Source organism: Hetaerina americana, unplaced genomic scaffold (assembly GCF_022747635.1).
Source record: "Hetaerina americana unplaced genomic scaffold, ioHetAmer1.1.p SCAF_1, whole genome shotgun sequence".
Classification (NCBI taxonomy): Eukaryota; Metazoa; Arthropoda; class Insecta; order Odonata; family Calopterygidae; genus Hetaerina; species Hetaerina americana.
The window spans coordinates 28,337,746-28,359,080 of NW_027286069.1; the positions used below are offsets into that span (position 1 = coordinate 28,337,746).

The 21,335-nt window shown below is 35.0% G+C and overlaps 1 protein-coding gene across 1 annotated transcript in view; it reads left to right on the forward strand.

Moving 5' to 3' along the window:
* Positions 1-21,335, forward strand: part of unc-13-4A (BAI1 associated protein 3) — a 166,504-nt gene that overhangs the window by 129,113 nt on the left and 16,056 nt on the right. The window contains exons 12-17 of the mRNA XM_071595945.1: positions 261-486; positions 1,691-1,815; positions 2,053-2,160; positions 9,101-9,226; positions 9,493-9,544; positions 19,346-19,542. Of these exons, the coding sequence (XP_071452046.1) occupies positions 261-486; positions 1,691-1,815; positions 2,053-2,160; positions 9,101-9,226; positions 9,493-9,544; positions 19,346-19,542 (834 nt within the window). The remainder of the gene's footprint in view (positions 1-260; positions 487-1,690; positions 1,816-2,052; positions 2,161-9,100; positions 9,227-9,492; positions 9,545-19,345; positions 19,543-21,335) is intronic.

Sequence of the window (21,335 nt, forward strand, 5' to 3'; positions counted from 1 at the left end):
ATTAAAATTATAAGGACGATTCAGTTAGCTGCGTGTCACGCTCGTCAGTTATTATTATTGTCGCTGGGCTCTCATCCCACCTCAGAATGGCATAGCCGTTCGCCGATCTAGTAAGCCTGTACGTACTGAGTGTCAGACGATACGATCTCCTGTTAACGCAGCGAAAAGGCTCCGGTCATCGAGGCATTACAATCGCCGAATTAAACGTGATAATGGGGGTCATAAGTCAATTGACTCCAAGTAGCTTGTTTGGTTTTCAGGAGAAGTCCCAAGCCGAGGCCGCGAAGGGGAGGCAGTCGCCGAGGCGGCGTGGGTGGGGCGGGTACGAGGAGAAGAGGCCGAGGGGGAGGTGCGGGCGGGGGCCGGAGGCGAGGGACCGCCAACTCGGAGGTACACAGGGACTCTATCGACCTCCGGCTGGTGTTGAAAGCCCTTCAGCAGTTGGAAATGAAATGGGGAAATACGGAACCCCTATCCAGAGAAGAGGTGAGTTCAGTTGGCACAAAGATTCATGAGTGTGCCGAAATTCTCTTCTGCATCTATCTCTCGTTTCCCTCTCTCTCTCTCTCTCTCTCTCTTGCAAGACCTTGTCGTCGTTGAATAACAGAGATTTCGAATCCATTCTAGGTTTCATCGGACCTAATGTCATTGCGTTGGAAAATTAACTTAGTAATACCATTATTTATAATTTTATAACAAATATAACTGAGCTAACATGACACCGAAGACTATTCTCAGTCTTTAAAACGTTTTCCGCAGTTTAATTAGTCAATTTGCTAAATATCTTGCAATTATTAATTCATATCCTGCATCAATTACAATTCTGATCAATTTGAACTTCTGCGGAAAAGACTGCAATCAAACGCTTCTTCTTAAGACGCATTCTTAATTGTGTCTGATTCAGTTAATTATGTCGATAATTAAATAACTCTATTAGCTCGTGTGTGCCCAAATGCAAACAAAGTTTCCCTTGTAGTAAACCTAGATGAGCCCCATCGCATGCTAAATCAGTAGCACTAGTCCTGTAATTCCAATAAATGTTGCTGAATCCGAGAAGAACGTCGACTGCCGACTTTCACGTGATCAGTACTCAAACTCCTCACAAAATTGACTAGGAATCGAGTTTTTTGACTCGAGCTGCAGTCATACTGATGCCCTCGGGTATTTTCTGAGGACTGATACACGATACTGTATCGGTGCTTGGAGGGAGTAAAATGCGCTTTTGTTATACCCAACCAGCGTAAAAGTGTGAAATGACTGCTGTTATACATTTTTTACTTTTTCGACGTGGTAACTTCATATCACAGTTCACCACGTGTAGTATTCGATTAATATTTCAGAAATATACTCTACAAATAACGATGACAAATTGAGTTATTTTATTTATCTTTCATCGTTCATATATCCCTTCTATTTCTTAGAAAACTAATTGTATGAGCTTTTTTTTGCAGTACAAGTATTATAAAATATTAGAGTGCCACCTAAATTTTAAGATACTTTGATGCTGCTCCGTATGTTTTTATTATCTACATTTAAATAATTGCAGATTAGGTAATTATATTGGTTATTTATTGTTTTCATTCTCAGTTTCAGTAGACGTACATCTCTTACACCTATTACAATGTTCATATATGGGATTTTGATGGAAACACATTTTTGACACGATAATAACTTGAGTTACTATCCACAGGAAGAATGCTTGGCCGAATCCTTTAATGCCTTTATTGACTTTGGACTGAAGCTAGTTAGACGTCATAGACAAATCTTCAACCCAAGAGATCGGCTGGCTCTTTGTCGATTGGATGCCCTACTCAGGTAAACTCTTCTCTATAATGAAGTAATTTTAACAATTGCAGTTAGTAGCATTGATGCTATTTCGATTTGATTATTCCTATGAGTTTTTACATTTAAAATTAGCCAAAGTTTTGTTATATGCACGAAAATGCAAGTTTGCAAAATGTATTACCTAATTTGGGGTTACTGAAATATATTCTGAATAAAATTACTTTTAATTTTTTTTGTCAACGGGTAAATAACTCCATTCTGTTACAGGTGTTTGGGCTTCATGTCTTCCATGAAGGCCTTTTGGAAGGTATGCCCTTTCAACAAGGAAATAAGAGGAGAAGTCATAGGATCGCTTAGGAAAGGAACTGTAGAGTGGTAAGTTCAGTATCACTCATCACTCACGGACACCATAAAATGAGCGACGAATGTTGATTAATATTGCATTAAATCATAGAGCGTTTATTATCTCCTTCAAATATTGTGCATTTTTCAAAATATTGCTGGACATGGTTTACTTATCATTAGGAGCTCAAATTAACAAAATTTCCCTATTTTTCATACGAGCATAACTTAATTTATTCTTCATGTCTTAGAAACATATTCAACTCAAATTGGCTCTTCCTTTTACGAGCCAAATCTGCGCTTTCCCATTTTGTTTTAATCTGTCCAACACAGCCTCGGGGTTTTACTTTATTCCTTAATGGCGGTGAAGTAAGGCCAAGCCAGTTAATCTATTTTAAGTATCGTCACTCTCAGCCAAGTTTTGATGTCATGTAATGCAGTGACAGAGCGTTCATTACAGGAATTCGTCACAAGTAGAGTGCATAAAATTTGGAGAAGATGGATTATCCTTATCCATGGATTTGAAATCCTCCAGAGCTGACGATGAAAGTTTTTTTGGCCGTGTTTTTCAGTAGTTTCCATTTGTGTTGCTAGTGATCGATTTCACCTTCAGTTTCAAACTTTGCAATCCTTATGCCTTTACTCACTCCTATTATATTTCCAAATTTTTTGTTCAGGAAATTGAGAGGTTCCCGGAAGTGTACATGATTCAAGCTCTTAAGCAGCTTAGTTGATTTGAATATACCCAGAATATACTGGCGAAACCGCATTTAGGGTCATAAATGGCTGCTTCTTGAAGAGAAATGTGCATCGAGGCCCTGTAATAATCTTCAGAACTGTCTACCTTATAGTTTTCTCGTTTTATTTGACGTCCACATGTTTTTTTTTAGTTCAACGTCCAACTTGACCATCATCTGCTTAACGTTCATAAATATTTCATTGCAATGCCCATCGACTTCTCACCTCGACTTTTCAGAGCTGGAATCAATGAATGTATTACATCCGTTGATTCTTCAGGCCAAGATTTTCTATTTGGAGAATAATCTGGAGTGTATATATAAGTGACAAGATGTCGCGGAGGTAACCCACAACTGAAATCACAGCTTCACAAAGCATACACAAAGCTTCCTTCCTTTTTTCATTGGCTTATTTATGTAAAATCCTCGACAATATCTAGCACACTTGTAGTACATTGAAGGACAGCATCGTGCCTCTGGGCCTATCCTGTCTCGTAATTCATCCCTGTATCAATTTTTTCCTGAGGGTATGAACCAAGAAAGTGTAACGTTGCGGCCGCGAAACTTTGAAAAAATGTGCCTTTCTTCATTACGCGTAGAATTTTCAATCAGAGCTACCTTAGAATAATTTCAGGTAATGTTATTCCATTTGTGAGATAAGCAAGGCATCATAACAGCATTGTCGGACTTCTTTGGTATACCTTTGACTATACCATCTTCGCCACGCATAACAGCGCACTATTAATACCAATGGCTACATTTTTCACATTTACGTTCATTTATTTAAGAACGATTTGTCCCTTTCCACTTCCAGTTCTTTGTTCTTGGGCGTGAGTAAAACCTTTTATCTTATTCGCCATCAACTTTGAATGCCTGACTCGAGCTCTTCTTCATTCTCCAAACCCATCAAGAGGAGTCAAAATTCTTTTCTTGAACGGAGAGAAATCGAAGGAAAGTATACATTGGAGGGCAGCACTCACTTGAGCTTGGCCGGAAAAAATTCGGAGATGCGTTGACAATATAATAAATATCTAAAAACCGACCCATTTCAAAATGTTTATAACATATTCATCCGGCATCCGTCAATCGGTTCGTTTTTTATAGTTTTGCTGATTTACGTTGCTATAGTCTTGGAAGTTTTTAATTGAAGTTTTACACTTTTTCCCAGCTTCCACTCAAAAATGAATCAGTCCTCTTAAATAGTTCGTCAATGGTGGTCCATCCCTTTCAAAGTTATATTTTGCCTATCAACAAAAGTGTATTTTTACAATGGGCAAGAGTATTTTCCTATTTTCTTGCACTTGAGAAAGATGGAATTTTTTGAGGTTCTCTACTTCCCATTGTGGTTTGAGCAAATTATTTTGAGAATCTTTTCATGGATAAATATAAAATTCCGCCATGGTTTTCGAGATCGCTCCTCGCTCCAGGTAGTGTTAGTTGAGGATCGTAGCACCAAGGTTCTCAAACGCATATCCTTTGGCATAAAACAAATTTAAAAAATAAGCGATAAGCTAATGAATCATAAAGGTCTGTGACGGCCTATATTGTGGTTTGTGAGCCAGGGGCTCTTTAAATTAGAAAAGGGTCTGGCTTTCTTCGTTTGCCCCAAGATTTTTGCCAAAGATGTAGTTTTTTCTTCAATACCCACCTCTTGTAATAATTACCGTATTTCCTGGCCCAAAAAACGCACTTTTTTTACTTCAAAATGTGCTCTAAAACCAGCCTCCGCTTTATGGACCTGGGATGCACGGGTTTCGACCTATAAGCGCAAGCCGAATCGCCGGAAAAATACTCACTATTGCGTATTTTTTCCCGCATGATTTCTAGAAAATGGTTGCTTTTATTACAAATGTCACTAATATCAATGTTTGAGTCAGTAGTAAGCAACAGTGTTTTAATATTTCTTTGAAAGTACTTCCTAAAAAAATTGCCAAATAAATCGTAAATATATACACAAGAGCGTTTAATTATTTCCAACATGTGGTGCTACCGCGAAGCTTAATACGCGTTGGACTGCCGGGAATGTCACCTCTATATTAATATATTCCTATATTGTATCTCTCCCGATAAACTCTGAGTCTACAGGCATTGAAACTGAAATGGCATGAGAATTTCGTAATGGCATAGTAAATGGTTGTTTTTAATGCAAATTTTTGTGATATCAAAATAATAACAGAAACTAAGTGCCGCATGGAAAGTAAAAATGATGATAACCTCATAGGATCTGAAGAGAGAAGATTTTCGTGTAATATTGCATTCAAACTTTAATTCGTGAAGTACACTTCAGAACACGCAAACAAGGCAACTGAAAGGCGTTTTAGCCCAGTGACGACGAATTTCTGGGATTCTGCGATGAATAAACTTTGATATACATGTAGCTGCCAATTTTTCAATTGAAAAATTAAATTTATCCGAATTTAGTATTAACTTCAAAATAAGTTGATCATTTACATCTTATGCCAGTATTTTTCGTAAATTCTCATCTGAAAAATCAGGATGCGCCGGAGCGTTTTATGGGCCGGGAAATATGGTAAATGATAAATGAAAAATCACAACCTTTCAGAGTAGTCCGGAAAACGTATTTTTATGTAATTTTCGATGTTTTGACCAATATTTGAGCTGCGACGCGAATTTCATTCTGAATTCGCTTTGCAATCAAAATCCGAATCGAAAATTCGGATGGAGCATTGTGAACTTCGGAAGAATGGGAACTTAGCGGTCTGCTTTCGGGGTGAGACGAGGAGACTTGTTGAAATAAGTTATCGGGGTTTAAACATACGAGATCGTCATCGACCTACTCTTGATTTTTTTTCCTTACTAGTACAAGAAAATAATACACCTGAGAAGGGAGTCTGAAAAGCCCACATAACACACGTAAAATATCAATGCATTAAAATCTTATAAATTATGAAATTTGGTTTTCATAATTCCTTGTAAAATTCATGTCATCATGCCAACTGATATAGGATCAAAATGAACTATTTCAATCGATTTATTATAAACAAAGTAGAATTTACGAAAAACAATAGTCCAATAACCTAATGAGATTTTCAAATCCAAGCTCATCGTCCGTATTAATATTTTCCTTTCCTTTCTCGCAAAATATATAGTAGACCTCCTCTACACCTTTGCACTCCCTCTCCCCCCTCCAAGTGAAACAATGTATCATTTGAATTAAATTTCTAAATATGATGTGTCCATCATAAAATTTCCCGGTTGAGCCGGGAACAATTGAATGTATCATTTCCCAGATCCCTTCTCCCCCCTCGTCCAATCTTAAGCTAGCTTTACCGAAGCGTGAGTACGGATTCCAATATTCCCGAAACTTTAAATCTTATCGGAAGCTCATAATTGACATATTTCAGTGATTATTATTTTATGATTATAATTTTTAACAAGAAATTTGAAAATTGGTAACGTTTGCAATGGAGAACTTATGATAGGTCATAAGACAATATTAATCTTTTGCATGGATATTTCATTGCAAAATTGGTCAATAAAATCAATATGGGTGGTACCTACAACAGGAGGTACAATGGATGGATGCGGGGCTCTTGGTGAAACAACTAGGCCTTATTGGCATAAAAGTTCATGGTATTCTATCCAAAAGAAAGTTTGCCCACCAATTGGTATATATTTTGCATCGTTTCATTTATTGTTGCTTTAAATTTTCAGTTCAATGTGTAGTTCTTCACTCTGAACAATTAAAAACATTCTAAGATCTAGGAAAGAAGAAAGACTGCAGAATGTGACATATGATAATTTCAGATTTTCTTAATATTAAAATGAAAAGAGGTTTTTAATTTAGTTGAATTTTTAGTTTTAGTGAAGTTAAGTATAATTCCTAAAAATTGCTATTTTGATAGGTATGCTCTTCCAACATTAAACCCCCAATGTTTAGGTTGTTTTATTATCTATTTAATGCTGCATGATAAGGATTTAAAGATGTCTTATTCTGGTAAAGTTTATCTGACAAATCAAGGCAAGGCAAAATAGATAATAAAACGACCTAAACATTGGGGGTTTAATGTCAGAAGATCATACCTATCAAAATAGCAATTTTTAGGAATTAAATTTAACTTTACTAAAACTAATAATTAATTAAATTAAGGTGCTCTTACCTGACTGGAGGAAAACCACCTCATTAAAAATTAACATTATCTCCACAAGTGGTGGGGATAATGATAAATAAGTTTACCCAACTTTATGAAATATTAACTTAAATATAATTTAACTGTGCAACTGTGTAACAAATATGTGCTATTAAAATGTCCAACAGAAAATACAAAGGAAATAATATCTATTGACGTTTAATAAAATTTTGAATGTGCTAGTGGTTCTTCAGTGTGCTTCTATCATAGAATTGACTTAAGTTCACATACTAGAAATTAATGTTACTATTACAAGCATTTTGGTCCATATACTTTTTAATGGCCTACCTATCCATAGGGTTCGTTTATTTATTTCACATAAAATCAGTTTGAATAATTGAGATTTTATTTGTTCCGCAAAATGTCTTTGTTTGGAACTCTTTTGAAAAAAGGCATTCCCTCCTGCTCTCGAACTCAAAAGGTGCCATGTCAAGCTAGTCATATTCATTCTTGTCAAACTGTATGTAGAATAATGAATAAAAAATAAAAGTGATAAGGTGCTATTATTTCAACACCCAAGATTTTTTTGGCTGTCAAAAAACAAATATAATTGTTTTGCAAACTTAATAGACTAACAGCCACAGATATTTGCTACAGGCTAGCATCAGTTAATTTCTCGAAAATGATTTTAAAAGCTCAATTTTAAGGAAGTTTAAAAATATTTAATTCAACACAGGAATGCTCTTTTGCCTGATGAGCTTCATCTTGATATGGTGTTGATAGACTAACTCAGTGTAATGCTACTTGAAACATAATTTCATTCATTCAAATGCTAAACAAGCTTGTTTCAGGTAGGTAGATGTCTTGGAATGTGTTAAGGATGACTACAGCATCTCTTTAATGTCACCATTTTACATTGGGCACAAATGCTTGAGATGAAAAATTAATAAACAGGAAACCATCGCAATGATAACTGCAATTCATGGAATTCTCTTCCATATTCCTTCCAAACCTCATTGACACTAATAGTACATCCACCTCTCCTCTAATTTTCCATTTGATCTTTTCCATTCCCACCACTCCTCTCTCCTGCAGAAGTCACTTTATACGAGGGTAGTAAGAAAGGTTCTCAGAATCACTGCCAGATCTCAGCGGTACACAACGAGTTTCCCACGTAGTAATAGGAACTCCTGTATGAGTAAACACATAATGCTCTGGGAAGAGATCTGTGGTGTAGTAGCATCTCTGTTGTAGTTCCCCTGTAGTGATATGTGAAGATGGAGAAAATTGAGATTTGAGAAGTGATTAAATATTTCCCAAAGAAAGGTATGAAAGCAAAGGAAAATACTTGCTGACTTTCAGAACAATCCTGGGGACTCAGCTCCTTCATATTCAGGTATTGCCAAGAGGACAAACGAGTTTAAGTTTAGTCAGGACAACATAAATGATGTTCCTCATTGTGGTCAGCCAAAATGTTCCACTACCCCAGAAATTAATTGCAAAAGTGCATAAAATGGTCACGGAGGTTTGCCAACTGAAAGTGCAAGAAATTGCTGAAGCTGTATGGATGTCAACTATATGGGCATATCACATTTTAACTGTGGATTGGGTACAATAAAATTATCTGCCAAATGGGATCTCTTGACGCACCATCACAAATGCATCAGAATGGAAATTTTCTAACAATGTTTGACCTTTTTTAAGAGAAACCAACAAGGTTTACTGCACTAGTTTGTGGTCACTGATGAAACTTGGGCCCACTACTTCACCCCAGACACAGAACAGCAGTCAAAGCAGTGGAAACATGTTGATTCACCACCACCAAAGAAAGCAAAGGCAATGCGGTCGTCCAGAAAGGTGATGGCTCCAGTTTTCTGGTATGCAAAAGGGATTCTGCTGATAGATTATCTTCCCACCTGTCAAACAATCACTGGATAATACAATGCTAATATCCTGCAACAACTGCAGAAAAATATACACAAATAAAGGCCAGGTTTGGCCAGGAAGAAAGTCATCTTTTGCTCCCTCAGCCCTCTCACATTAGCTGTATCGCCAACTGTGTCTGGTCTATCCTTGGCTGTACCAAGTATCAATTAATTTGTAAAGAGATGAAGTATTAATTTTCATTTTGAAATTTTCTTGCAGGTATGAAGAAATTAGAAACAGAACCCAATCATCCACTGCACCTTTAGAAGGTTTAGTAAATTTGATCACCTACATGCTCGTTGATTTACAAAAAGGAAGTGATTATTATGCATCAATGTTTGAAAGGTAGGCCAAACTGCCCTCGATGAGTTCTAATTGTATTTTCAAATGAATTGTCTTTTTTACTTGAACTATTCTCCAGTTTCAAATTGGTGATGTGTGTTACACTACTGAGCCATCTTCTTTATTGAGTATGGATTCAAATGCATTAAACTCAACAAATAAAACATTTTTAAATATCATTAATTTTTAAAAATTATTAAAGGTGCTATTATTTCAATTACTCAGATGAATTGATCATAGACATAACACAAAATATTTTTCTTCCACAGTACAAATGGCATACCTTATTTTAGCGTGGTGTATAAACAGTTAGATAAGTTGGTAAGTAACTTTCAATTTTTTAATTTTATATTGACATTAATCCAGGAAATATATGTGTGTTGATCTGGTTATCTGAAATGTGTTGAATCAGGAATAGAGGTATATAAATGCCGATTAAATTTTTAGTGTCCAGGGTAATTTTGAATATTTTGTATCGATTGAATAGCAAAAAGATGTATATCATAAAAATATTTAATTTTGAATGGCTAATCGTCTTGATAATTTATGTAACTGATTTTAATTTTTTTAGAATCAGTTTCATTTGCATGAGAAGTTATTTAAGTATAAATATGTGAAAAATAAGGTAGAGTCAATAATGCAACTATGAAAACTTCCTTTTAATTAACAGATGACTTTTAATTTGAAATAGACTCAACCTATCATGAATAGTTGAACCACCGTTTTCATCATGCCGGACTATTATGGAGTTGACTATGGGTGTCAGAATTATCAAAGTATGTGGCAATTCCTTCAAAATATTTTGCAATACCACTAACAATGTATGCCATTAGTTTCCCCATAGAGAGTTTAAACTCGGTGCTCCAATTAGAATCATTATGCTTCTTATAAAGTACAATAGAATTATTTTAATTATTGCTCTACTTTATAAATAGTGTCATCTGAAATTCAGCTGCATTATTTCACAAATGTTTAAATGTGTGCTTAAAGGTACTCATTCATCTCTTTTTTATTAAAATTAAAAGGGATTTTTAAATGTAATTTAACATTAATTTCTGTATATAATATTGTATATGATACTCGTTATTTGATGTCTACAGCATTGCTACCATACCTATTTCACATGTTCATCTGATATTTAGTAAAATGTTCCTATTTGAAAGCTTTAAATTGTCATATCTAAAATTAATTTAAATATGTTGTTTTAAGGTGATTATTATTTTTAATTTTGGATAAAGGACTCAATTTCTTCTAATCTTATGCTCTCTTCAGTTGGCAGAGGACGTTTCTAAAGTGATGACAAAAATTGAGGTAGAAAACCAGATTGTATCATTCATTCAAAATAATAATTCTTCACAAATACCACCAATCACCCTTGCTGGTTTTTGCAACTGGAATTGAAGCACGTTCAAGCACCATAGTCATGATTTGCTCCTCTTATGCACAAAGGCTTCTTGATATTTTACGTACCTACTTTTATTCACATTTTAAGGGTTGCCACTCCCTTAGTCCTTTCTAATGATATACCAACCTTGACCTTCAGACCATTCTTGAAAGGGAGCATGTTGCCACAGGTTTTTATGCAATATTTACCTAAGTTGCACAGGATGAAAACCCATTATTATCAATGATGTGATGGTGAAAACTACATGGAAAGGAGATTTCCAATCAAAAATATTTTATCATTAATAATAGATTATCCATATTCTCTGATAAATAGCTCACTGATTTTCGGTGTAGCATGATTCCTTAAAACTAGGAGAAGACTGAACTTACTTATCTGGATTCAATATTAGGACGTAAATGTACTTGGTCAATTTTGAGGACCTTCTAAAAGGCTTCTTTGATAATACTTAGGTGAATAATAAATGTGGTAATGGGCTGAGTTGGCATTTATTTTGAGCAAGATAACTAAGGACTACTGTGACCTTGATAAGAAAATCTGTTTTATTCAATCGCTGATTTGTATCTTCAATTTGTATTCTAATCAAAGATTGAGTATTAGTCACATCAGTTCTACTCTAGTTACTTTTTAATCCTTATTTGCTAATATGAGGAATCATGCATCTTTCATGCAAAACCTTATTTTACATTAATTTTTATTATTCTTAAGTATTGGTACAAAATAATTTAATAGATACTAGTTTTTTTGTGGCAACCCTGCTATATCTTTTAATCGACTATTATTAACATAGTTTGCACATTGGCACGTTTTATCAAAAGGCATATAGAAACATAGCTCATTATCATTTTAAATAGCTATAGTTTGTGCAGAAACCTTTGTAGTAAAATTCAAAATGTTGCACTGCGTTCTAAAATTAGAAGCCTTTTACCAATTTAGATTTTACATTACATGCAGCACTAAGAAGCACAGAAAATAATGCACAAAACTTGAATTACGGAAGAGTCAACACATTTTCACCTTACTACATTTAAGGTCCTAAGTAATCAGTAATATAAAATGTTAGTGATATTTACCATCAGTTGGGGCATAATCCAGCCAAATCAGAGATGCATGACACTTCTTTAGGATCTCAAGGCCCACAAAGTTCACGTTCCCAAAAGTATTGCCAATGAAAGGCTTTCAAAAAAAAGATGAAGGGGTTATTATATATACAAGGCATTATGTCTCATTGAGATCCAAGAAAATATAACATAAGTTATTAATATTTTTCATTAAATAACTCAATATAAATATCAAGTTTCTTTTGCTGTAGGATGTGAAGTACTCAGCTCCAGACTTGCTTACCATGTACTCCTTCCAAGGCTTTCTGCATGTTTTCCTGACAGCTTCCTCAACATTGTATAATACACTAGAGCATCTGTGCCCCTATTGTCATAGTTTCACAGAGTTTTTGTCGACAAACCAGTGTTATTAAGTTTTGACAGCCTTTACTCTGTAGAAACCATAGGAACATTGTGATATATTGTTTGCAACCATAGTAACTAATTTATTATCCTCCTCTACAATAATAAGAGTAACATTGAGAAAGTATAAGAGTGGGAAAGCCCTCTACAAAGTAGTCTGTAAATAGAAGGTGTGATCAAAAAAAGACAGGACTGATTTTATAACTTGTTTATTTCAACTTATACAGCTTAATCAAACTTGTCACCCTCAAAGTACATGCCTTGGCTGATGACGCACCTTTGCCAACATATCTTCCAGCTATCGACCACTGCCTGGTAAGCCGCCTTAGGGATCCTCTTAGGTCCGCCGTACAATTAGTTTCAATGTCTGCAATAGATTCGAATCGGTGCCCTTTCAAGGTTGATCTTAACTTTGGAAACAAAAAATAGTCTGACGGAGCCACATATGGAGAGTAGGGTGGCTTTTAATACTAATAATAAGGAAAGGTGGTGAAGGAGTTTCCTCAATCACACCTTTCCTTTTTTTATTGCAGAAGCAAATACAAAAAAAATTGCATACAATTTAATAGTATGATATCTTGAGGGGGTTCCTGCTCTCACTTAATCCCCCTTTAGTGTATTGATATAATTAACATCAATTTCACAACATAAGAAAAATAAATATCACACAAGATGACACAGTAGCATTAAATTACAGAAGTAATGTAGAACCCAAATTTAGTACAATTAGAGAAAAAATTATTATAAGAAATATATATATTATTTTATGATAACACTTCAGTTTACAGAGTCATGCAAGATTTTTTTATCGTACACTAGGCAAAATAATACACGTTAGCTTAAAATAGCAATTAAATACAATTTTATTTATACAATAAATGAACAATACAATTACATTGGTCGCGTAGAATGAGGATCTTTCCACTGAGAAGACTGAGCCTTTGTCTCAACATCATAACCGTAAACCCAGGTTCTGCCACCGGTTACGATGGTTTTAATAAACTCTGGGTCGGCATTGGCTCGATCCAGGAGTTCCTCAGAAATTTCCTCACGTTTTTGTCTCTGTTCATCAGTCAGCACCCACGGGACGAATTTTGATGCGAGGCTCGTCATGCCCAAAATGTCTGCCAAAATTATCTGACAGAGTCCAAAAGTATTGTTCACTTCATCGGCTATCTCCCTAACAGTTAAACGGCGATTTTCCCGCACCAAATCGTTCACCAATTTGGCATGGTTAGGGGTCTGTCAAAGTGGAAGGCCTCCCCGTTCGTGAATCTTCATCTGTCGAGGTTCTGTCCGATTTAAAACGACTGTGCCACTGTCTTTGACTCATAGCTTCATCAACAAAGACTTGCTGAATCATTCCAAATGTCTCCGTAGCACCTTTCCCAAGTTTGAAACAAAATTTCACGCACACACGCTGTTTCTCTAGCACCGTCATTGCTGCCATTGCACGCGGTGACGAACAGACTAATACACGTACCACTGCTGCTGCATAACGAATCGACATAAACAAACGTTACACCTCTCATTTTAGTCATCAAATATGTCGCTAGATGGTGCACTGTGTCTAGTTTCGATCCGTTGAACGGTTTGCGCAGAATAAAATCAGTCCGGTCTTTTTTTGAACACACCTTGTATGAAAGCAAACCAACACCAGGAACTCTTTATTTAGGCAGATTTTTCTTGATTGAGACAATTCGTTTTTATTATTTGTAATTGGCTATATTCACTCAATATTCTTCTTCTTAAGATACAGTCAAAGAAGTAAAGGTATGGTGTGTATTTAACAAAAATATTAATCCAATTGTGTATATTTTTACATCTCAAGGTGTCATTTGTTTACCTACCCAAATGGCTTCTGTGGTCATAATCTCATGAAATATTTGCAAAGCAAAAGCAATAGAAGCAGCACAAAAGACAACTAAAATTAGTTCGAATAGTGACTTGGATTGTTAGGACAATGATAAGGACAGAGAAATTAGAACAATAAAGTGTGAGATAGAGAGAGGAAAATAGATGTTTTAGGGCTAAGTAAGGTGTGATGGAAGGATAGAGGGGATTACTGGAGAGATAATTAGATAGTGTAACCAACAGCAAAGACTGTAAATAGAGTAATATATACACACAGTGGAGGGAAATAGAGTCAGCAAGGGGTGCCTACCATACTGATCAAACCATATTGATCAATTCTGCAGATTTGGCTCCCTTAGACCTTCTCTTCAATACATAGAAATGGCTGGCTGGAAGGAGATTTTAATCAAATGAGGAGGTAATAATGAAAGCAAATGCTAATTTTGCAGAGTGGGAACAATCATACTATGTGGAAGAGATCAACAAACTGGAGCAGCATAGAACAAAATTTATAACCCTAAAATAAGACTGTTGAATAATAAAAATGGTTTATCCTAACAAATGGAGCAATTTTCATTTGTGCACAGGTTTTTCAAATGAATCTTGTATATTTAATAATAACACATGCCAATTGAATATTTATTAGAAATAGCCATTTCAAAATAAAAATTCCAAATTATTCGAAAAAATACTCATATACTCAACCACTATCATTTTCAAACATCTTTGGGAATGAGAAACTTTTCCAATTTATTTGAAGAATGAAAAACCTATTTTATGCCAATGCAGGGGCCAACTAAGATGAAGTACACTTAATTTTGCCTCTTGATGATTAAGCCACTCCACAGCCTCCATTGCTTTCATTTGCTTGATTGTCTCAATATATTTCCTGTTTTGTATTTTTCTTCATCCTACCCGATGCCTCCACTATCTAATCTTTGTACTTCCTTCTCCTTTCCTTCCCTTTTCCTTGTCAATTTCCTTTCTTCTTTTTATCTTATCTCATTATATATTACACATTTTATCCTGACCTCCAGACCATTTTATCTTGACCTCTTAGGACTTGTCGAGGGCTTTGAACAATTTATCAAGGCCAATTTTTGACTCACAGCAGGTTTGTGTATTTTCAATGTAAAATCAACCAAGTCATTACAATAAGTATGATTAAGATATTTTCTATTATCACTCCTTTACAGAGAAAAGATATATTGCATTTCCTAGCCCAAAGATGTGTCATTGTATTAGACTCACTATGACATTTCAGGTTAGAATTAACAAAAAATTCTTAGATCAGACCAAAAAGTATTTTGAGGTAACACTTTTTCAGAGGAAAATATAAATATTATTGTAGGTAATCTACCGGTTAATGCAGGATTAGGATGGACACAACTACTAAATATTTTTCTTGTCACTCCTAAAAAAAAAGTCCCTCTTCATCTCTTATACTCCCTTCCTCCCTTCATTCTATTAAACAATCCTATCCTATCTCTGCCCCTTCCTTGTTTGTCTAACTAACTAAACTATCCCCTCTATCACAGCCATCAATAGCCCACTGCCGATCAATATGCTTTTCTTCCATTTTTACTGTCTCCTCATGCTTTCTCCCAATTGGCCCTTCTCCTCCTCAATCATACCCAGCACCTCCTCATTTGTTTTCCTTTCTGTCCACTTGACCTTCTTCATCTCTCTCCATAACCATATTTCAAAAGCCTCCAATCATGATCCATATCAAAGTTCCATATCAAATCACTATCTACTAGAATTATTCTATCCATGGCTTGCTCCATGTTGATTGTGCTTCTTACTTTTTTATTCAACATTATCGCAATCCCTGGCTGGCTCTCATCTCCACCAATACATATTACTCTAAAACTATCACCCCAGTAACCTCCAGTATCCTTTCATATCAACTTGCATTGACATAAAATATTAATATTTAGATAGAATAAAAATAAACGACTAACCTCTATGAAACTTTTTTTTTCAATGTATTCTCCCTGTACACTAATGCACTTGGTCCAGTGATGTTCATTTCTTGATCCCCTCTCAAAAATTAGATTCTTTCTGGCCAACAAAACACCAATCTACTTTGGCTGTTAGTTCTTTGTTTGAAAAGAATCTCTGTCCACCAAGGAACATTTTGAGCTTTGGGAAGAGATGGAAATCTGATGGAGGCTAATCAGGCAAATAAGGAAGGTGTGGCAACAATTCGTATCTTACTTCACGCATTTTTGCCATGTCTACGACACTTGGATGTGGGCGTGAATTTCTTGATGAAAGATGACTTTCTTCCTGGCCAAACCTGGCCTTTTTTTGTGTATATTTTGCTGTAATTGTTGCAGGATATTAGCATTGTATTGTCCAGTGATTGTTTGACCGGTGGGAAGATAATCTATCAGCAGAATACCTTTCGCATACCAGAAAACTGGAGCCATCACCTTTCTGGACGACCGCATTGCCTTTGCTTTCTTTGGTGGTGGTGAATCAACATGTTTCCACTGCTTTGACTGCTGTTCTGTGTCTGGGGTGGAGTAGTGGGCCCCAAGTTTCATCAGTGGTCACGAACTAGTGCAGAAAAACTTGTTGGTTTCCCTTAAAATAGGTCAAACATTGTTAGAAAATTTCCATCCTGATGCATTTGTGATGGTGCGTCAAGAGATCCCATCTGGCAGATAATTTTCTTGTACCCAATCCACAGTTAAAATGTGATATGCCCATATAGTTGACATCCATACAGCTTCAGCAATTTCTCGCACTTTCAGTCGGCGATCCTCCGAGACCATTTTATGCACTTTTGCAATAATTTCTGGGGTAGTGGAACATTTTGGCCAACCACAACGTGGAACATCATCTAAGCTGTCTCAACCAAACTTAAACTCGTTTGTCCCCTTGGCAATACCTGAATATGAAGGAGCTGAGTCTCCCAGATTGTTCTGAAAGTCAGCAAGTATTTTCCTTTGCTTTCATTCCTTTCTTTGCAAAATATTTAATCAATTCTCGAATCTCAATTTTCACCATCTTCACAAATCACTGTATGAGAGCAACAATAGAAATGTCACTAAGATAAGCTCCTGCCATGAAAAAAATGGCAATCAAGGATTAACCCAACTGTTTCATAACCATAGTATCAATTGGGCCACTGAAGATGGCTTCACATTGGCCATGGTGTAACTTCTTCATGAGATTTATATGGAATGTTACAAAATACATTGATGATTAAGAGGAAGTATCCACCATCCTGTGCATAAGATATAGCATATCCATGACAATATTGAGTGAGCTGTCACTGTTATGAGCACACCCCCAAATCCTACGGGTGGAGCTAATTTCTAATAGTGGACAATAATTTCTGTACACACAAAAAGAGCCAATCCATAAGATATTGAAATTCAATGATAGAATATCTCACACTTACTGATACCCACCTACTAATTTCCTGTTTCATAGATGATTGTCCAGAGTCTCTTACTCTGTAATAAGTTATGTAATTACAAGTGCATGTATATTGTGTAATTCAATTGCAAATTTGCAAGTATACTCATATATTGTGCTGTTAATCTACACTTACATGTATGTATTGTGCTGTTAATTCCTCATTCAGTTGACTTATGTCTGTACCAACCCACAGACCTAATATATTATGATTATTATTAAAACATAAGATATTAAACTATTCAGATTCCATAATATGTTTTTCACTCTTTTGATCCTACAGCAAAATATCACATGACAGTATGAAATGCCAAGAATACCATTTTGAACTCTATACATAATATGAATGTGTAATTGTTGACCTTGACATTATCAGTTACTGAAAAAGGACAAAAGATGTTGCTCACTATTTTTACGACCAGTCCATGTCCTGCATCTATCCAAATATGATATCCACGCATTTTTTGTTTCCACAAAGAATTTACTTCATTTAGCAATAACCTTTTTAGTTGTCTCAGCATGTAAACATTAAAATTAATGATCATATATGCAGCCATTCCTCATCATCATGTTTATCATGCATTTGCATTGACAAATATAGAATTACTTTCAAGGACTTCATTCATTTAATATACCACAGTTTGTATTGAAAATAATAACTGATAGACAGGGGGTGCAATAGTCCAAGGGTAGAGTATTGGATTACTGAACAGAGGACCCGGATTCAATTCCTGGGCAACCTCAGCCAAGTTGTGTGATTTTTCTGGAACCAGATCTCCCTAGGAAACTATAGCTGGCACAGGAAAAGGAACTGGATCCCAGACCCTGATTTTTGAATATCACATGCCTTTTGGCTTAGTACTGAGTGAACTCTAACATCACATACCAAACCAACCTTTGGGTTCATTATGTTTTCATAGTATATGGTTTTTGTTTTTTAATAACTTGCATTATAATATAGGTATCCTTAAAAAGTGAGTTTTAATTTTCTAAGGCTGGATCCAGATTTGTGTGAGTTGAATTCTATCAAGCAAATACCTACTTCAGGACTTTGACTTGCTGATTTGTGGATAGTTCTTTGCTTTTTTGCATTTAATTTTCAAATAAGATAAGTAAGAGAGGGTTGAACACTAAACATGATAATGAAGTGGAATTCACATGTTAGGTGCTACTACTTAGGGATAATGGGAAGTCTAAAAAGTAACATTAATACGATTTAAAGTTCCATTCAAATTCAATATAATTATGTGGATGATGATGGAATCGCTCTTTTCAACTGTACAAAATTCTAGAAAAATTTCTTTTCCCTAAGTTCCTTCCATTTCCATCATTCACTAAAGAGAAATTTCTTTATAGGAATAAACTACCCTTAAGTTTGCTTTGCCTACAAATGCTTTTGAAAAAATAATTTAGCATAAGTATTTCAAAAACATAATAATGGAAACTCAGGTATAGGTACTCAGTATTTTGTTTGGAAATTTTGAATTTTATTGGTCTAATTGTACACATTATTCATAAAGATAAACCAGGTGGTCAAAACACTTCTTTCGCATTGTGGATTATTTAATTGCTTGTTTTATATTTTAAGATTATTTCAGGTACATAGGTATTTTAGAGCTATTTTCATTAACCTTGCATGTATAATGCATGTTTTGCTAGAAGTGAAAGAATTTGTAGTATAATTAGGTATTATACCTGCTAGGGAGAATGGGATGTGCTTTGAGGCTGTATAAATATTCAGTGAAATTTAGTTCTATCGTTTGATTGATAGCCAGAAGCCTGAAGAGCACTATGTTGACATAGTTCTGAATTTTTGTCTCTTTACTGTAGAAAATATTCAGTTTAAAATGTGAATGACTATGTTTCCCTAAGCGATGAATTTGAAATAGTTATTAATCTTCATTATGATTTTGAAATTAAATATTTTGCATTAATTTCTAAAATGAAGTATTTATAAATATTTTGTAGATTCATGCTGACATAGGATCAAAAGTTGCAGAAGTTTGTGCACAAATGCGTGCTGGGATGGATATCCAGGAAGATCAACAGATGGCCATCCAAGGCAGTAACATACCAACCATATCTGCTCCATTGTTCCAGTTTTCATCCTTCGATATTGGCACGCCAATATTTGAGCTCCACATGGCAATGCAAGAGTTTGTCCTGTAAGTGAGACACTGAAAAATACTCTCTTAAAATTAACATTTTATTCATTTGGTCTCGGTAGTAATTCAAGCTATAAATAATATTTATTACTGCTCAATATTACTTCCCTTACCAACTCTATTGGCAGTCAGGTATTCAGTTTCATGTTCCACTGGGATATATATTTTATCAATTTGCAGAATGATTTCACTCAATATACTATTAAGTACTGCTAATTACACTAATATACTATTAAGGTACAATCTTTGATAGTTACTGTTCATTTATTTGCTAATAACCACATTTAAAAATATTAAGGATATGACAGACACCAACTGTGCTGAAACTTTGCGACTAAATGAACTCACTCAATCACTAAAATTCCCTGAGAATTGAATTTTTAAGGCTGTTTGCTGGATACTAAGTGTTAATTTTCAGAAACAATTAATAAAAAAGTATATTTTGTCATCCTTGATATACTATTGGCTTAGGAATATTTTTGTTTAGGCAATAATGAATTGCAAGTATTGCAATAATGATCAAAGTTGTAGCAAGAGAGTCTTTGTGTAAATTCTAAGAAACTTCAGGATATGCCACAACAATGACATTTAATGGACTCATCTTCTGAGATGCATTTCAATGCAACAATGTCAGAGTGTAAAAATCATTCACCTTGACCGGGATTAAAACGTGGATCCCTCGATGTCCAGCCGGCAAAACAAAATTTCAAAGTTTAATAGGACGCCTTTATAGCTTAATTGGCTAAAGCACTCTGCCAGACATTGAGGGAGGGTTGAACTCCCTGTCAAGGCGAATTATTTTCACACCCTGAAAATGTTGCATTGAGTCTTTTTGTACTTGGCAAATTTGTTCATCAATATGTTATTTTAAGCATAAAATGCTCTCTCATTATTTCAGCTGTCATGGGATGGCTATGGTGTTGTTGAAGATTAAAATCTTTCAATATCCCATTTAACTATATTTAAATGACTTGTTCATAGATTACCAATGTGCTCAACAAAGATCTATTTTGAGTTTGGAGTTCAGTTCAATAGTTAAATCCCTTCCCGGTTTTTTTCAATGTTACTATCTTGTGGAATTTTTGAAACTTTCAGAACTGCCCTCTATCACACTTAGGACTTGTCCAAATGGTGTCTCTCATGTTTTAATCAGTCTTATGATGGATTCATTCATTCCTATGAACATGTCAGTAGAAGCTCAGGATTTTCCACAAGCTAGATTGTCTAGCACTTTTACTTTTTTGTCATCAATGCTCATCCATTTTGTGATTCATTCTTGATGTGTTTTTCATTTTAACTTCATTACAAAAGAGTATAAACTCTAAGACTGACTTCAAAAAACAAAGTCTCCAATTGGTAATCATTAATTTTGAGTGTCTCTTAAGCTCATGGGAGAAGGGAATACTCACGGCAGAAAAACTGATATTTGATACATATAAGCATTTTATATTCACAGCCATCTAATCAGTCTGAGCCAACAGTCCTCTGTATGTATTCATTCAAAGCATTTAATTGGCAATTTAAAAAATTGTGTAAAACAGAAATATCCTTTGTTATCTTGTATACTGGTAATAATAATAATTATTATTATATATATAATATGTATACATATATATATATACATATATATATACATATATATATATATATATATATATATATATATATATATATATATATATATATATATATATACATACATATATACATATACATCCCTCCCCAGACTACAACCTTGACATGGTGGAAGGGCTTGTGCGTTCCGATGACCCCTACAGCTGTTCTGGCGGGAG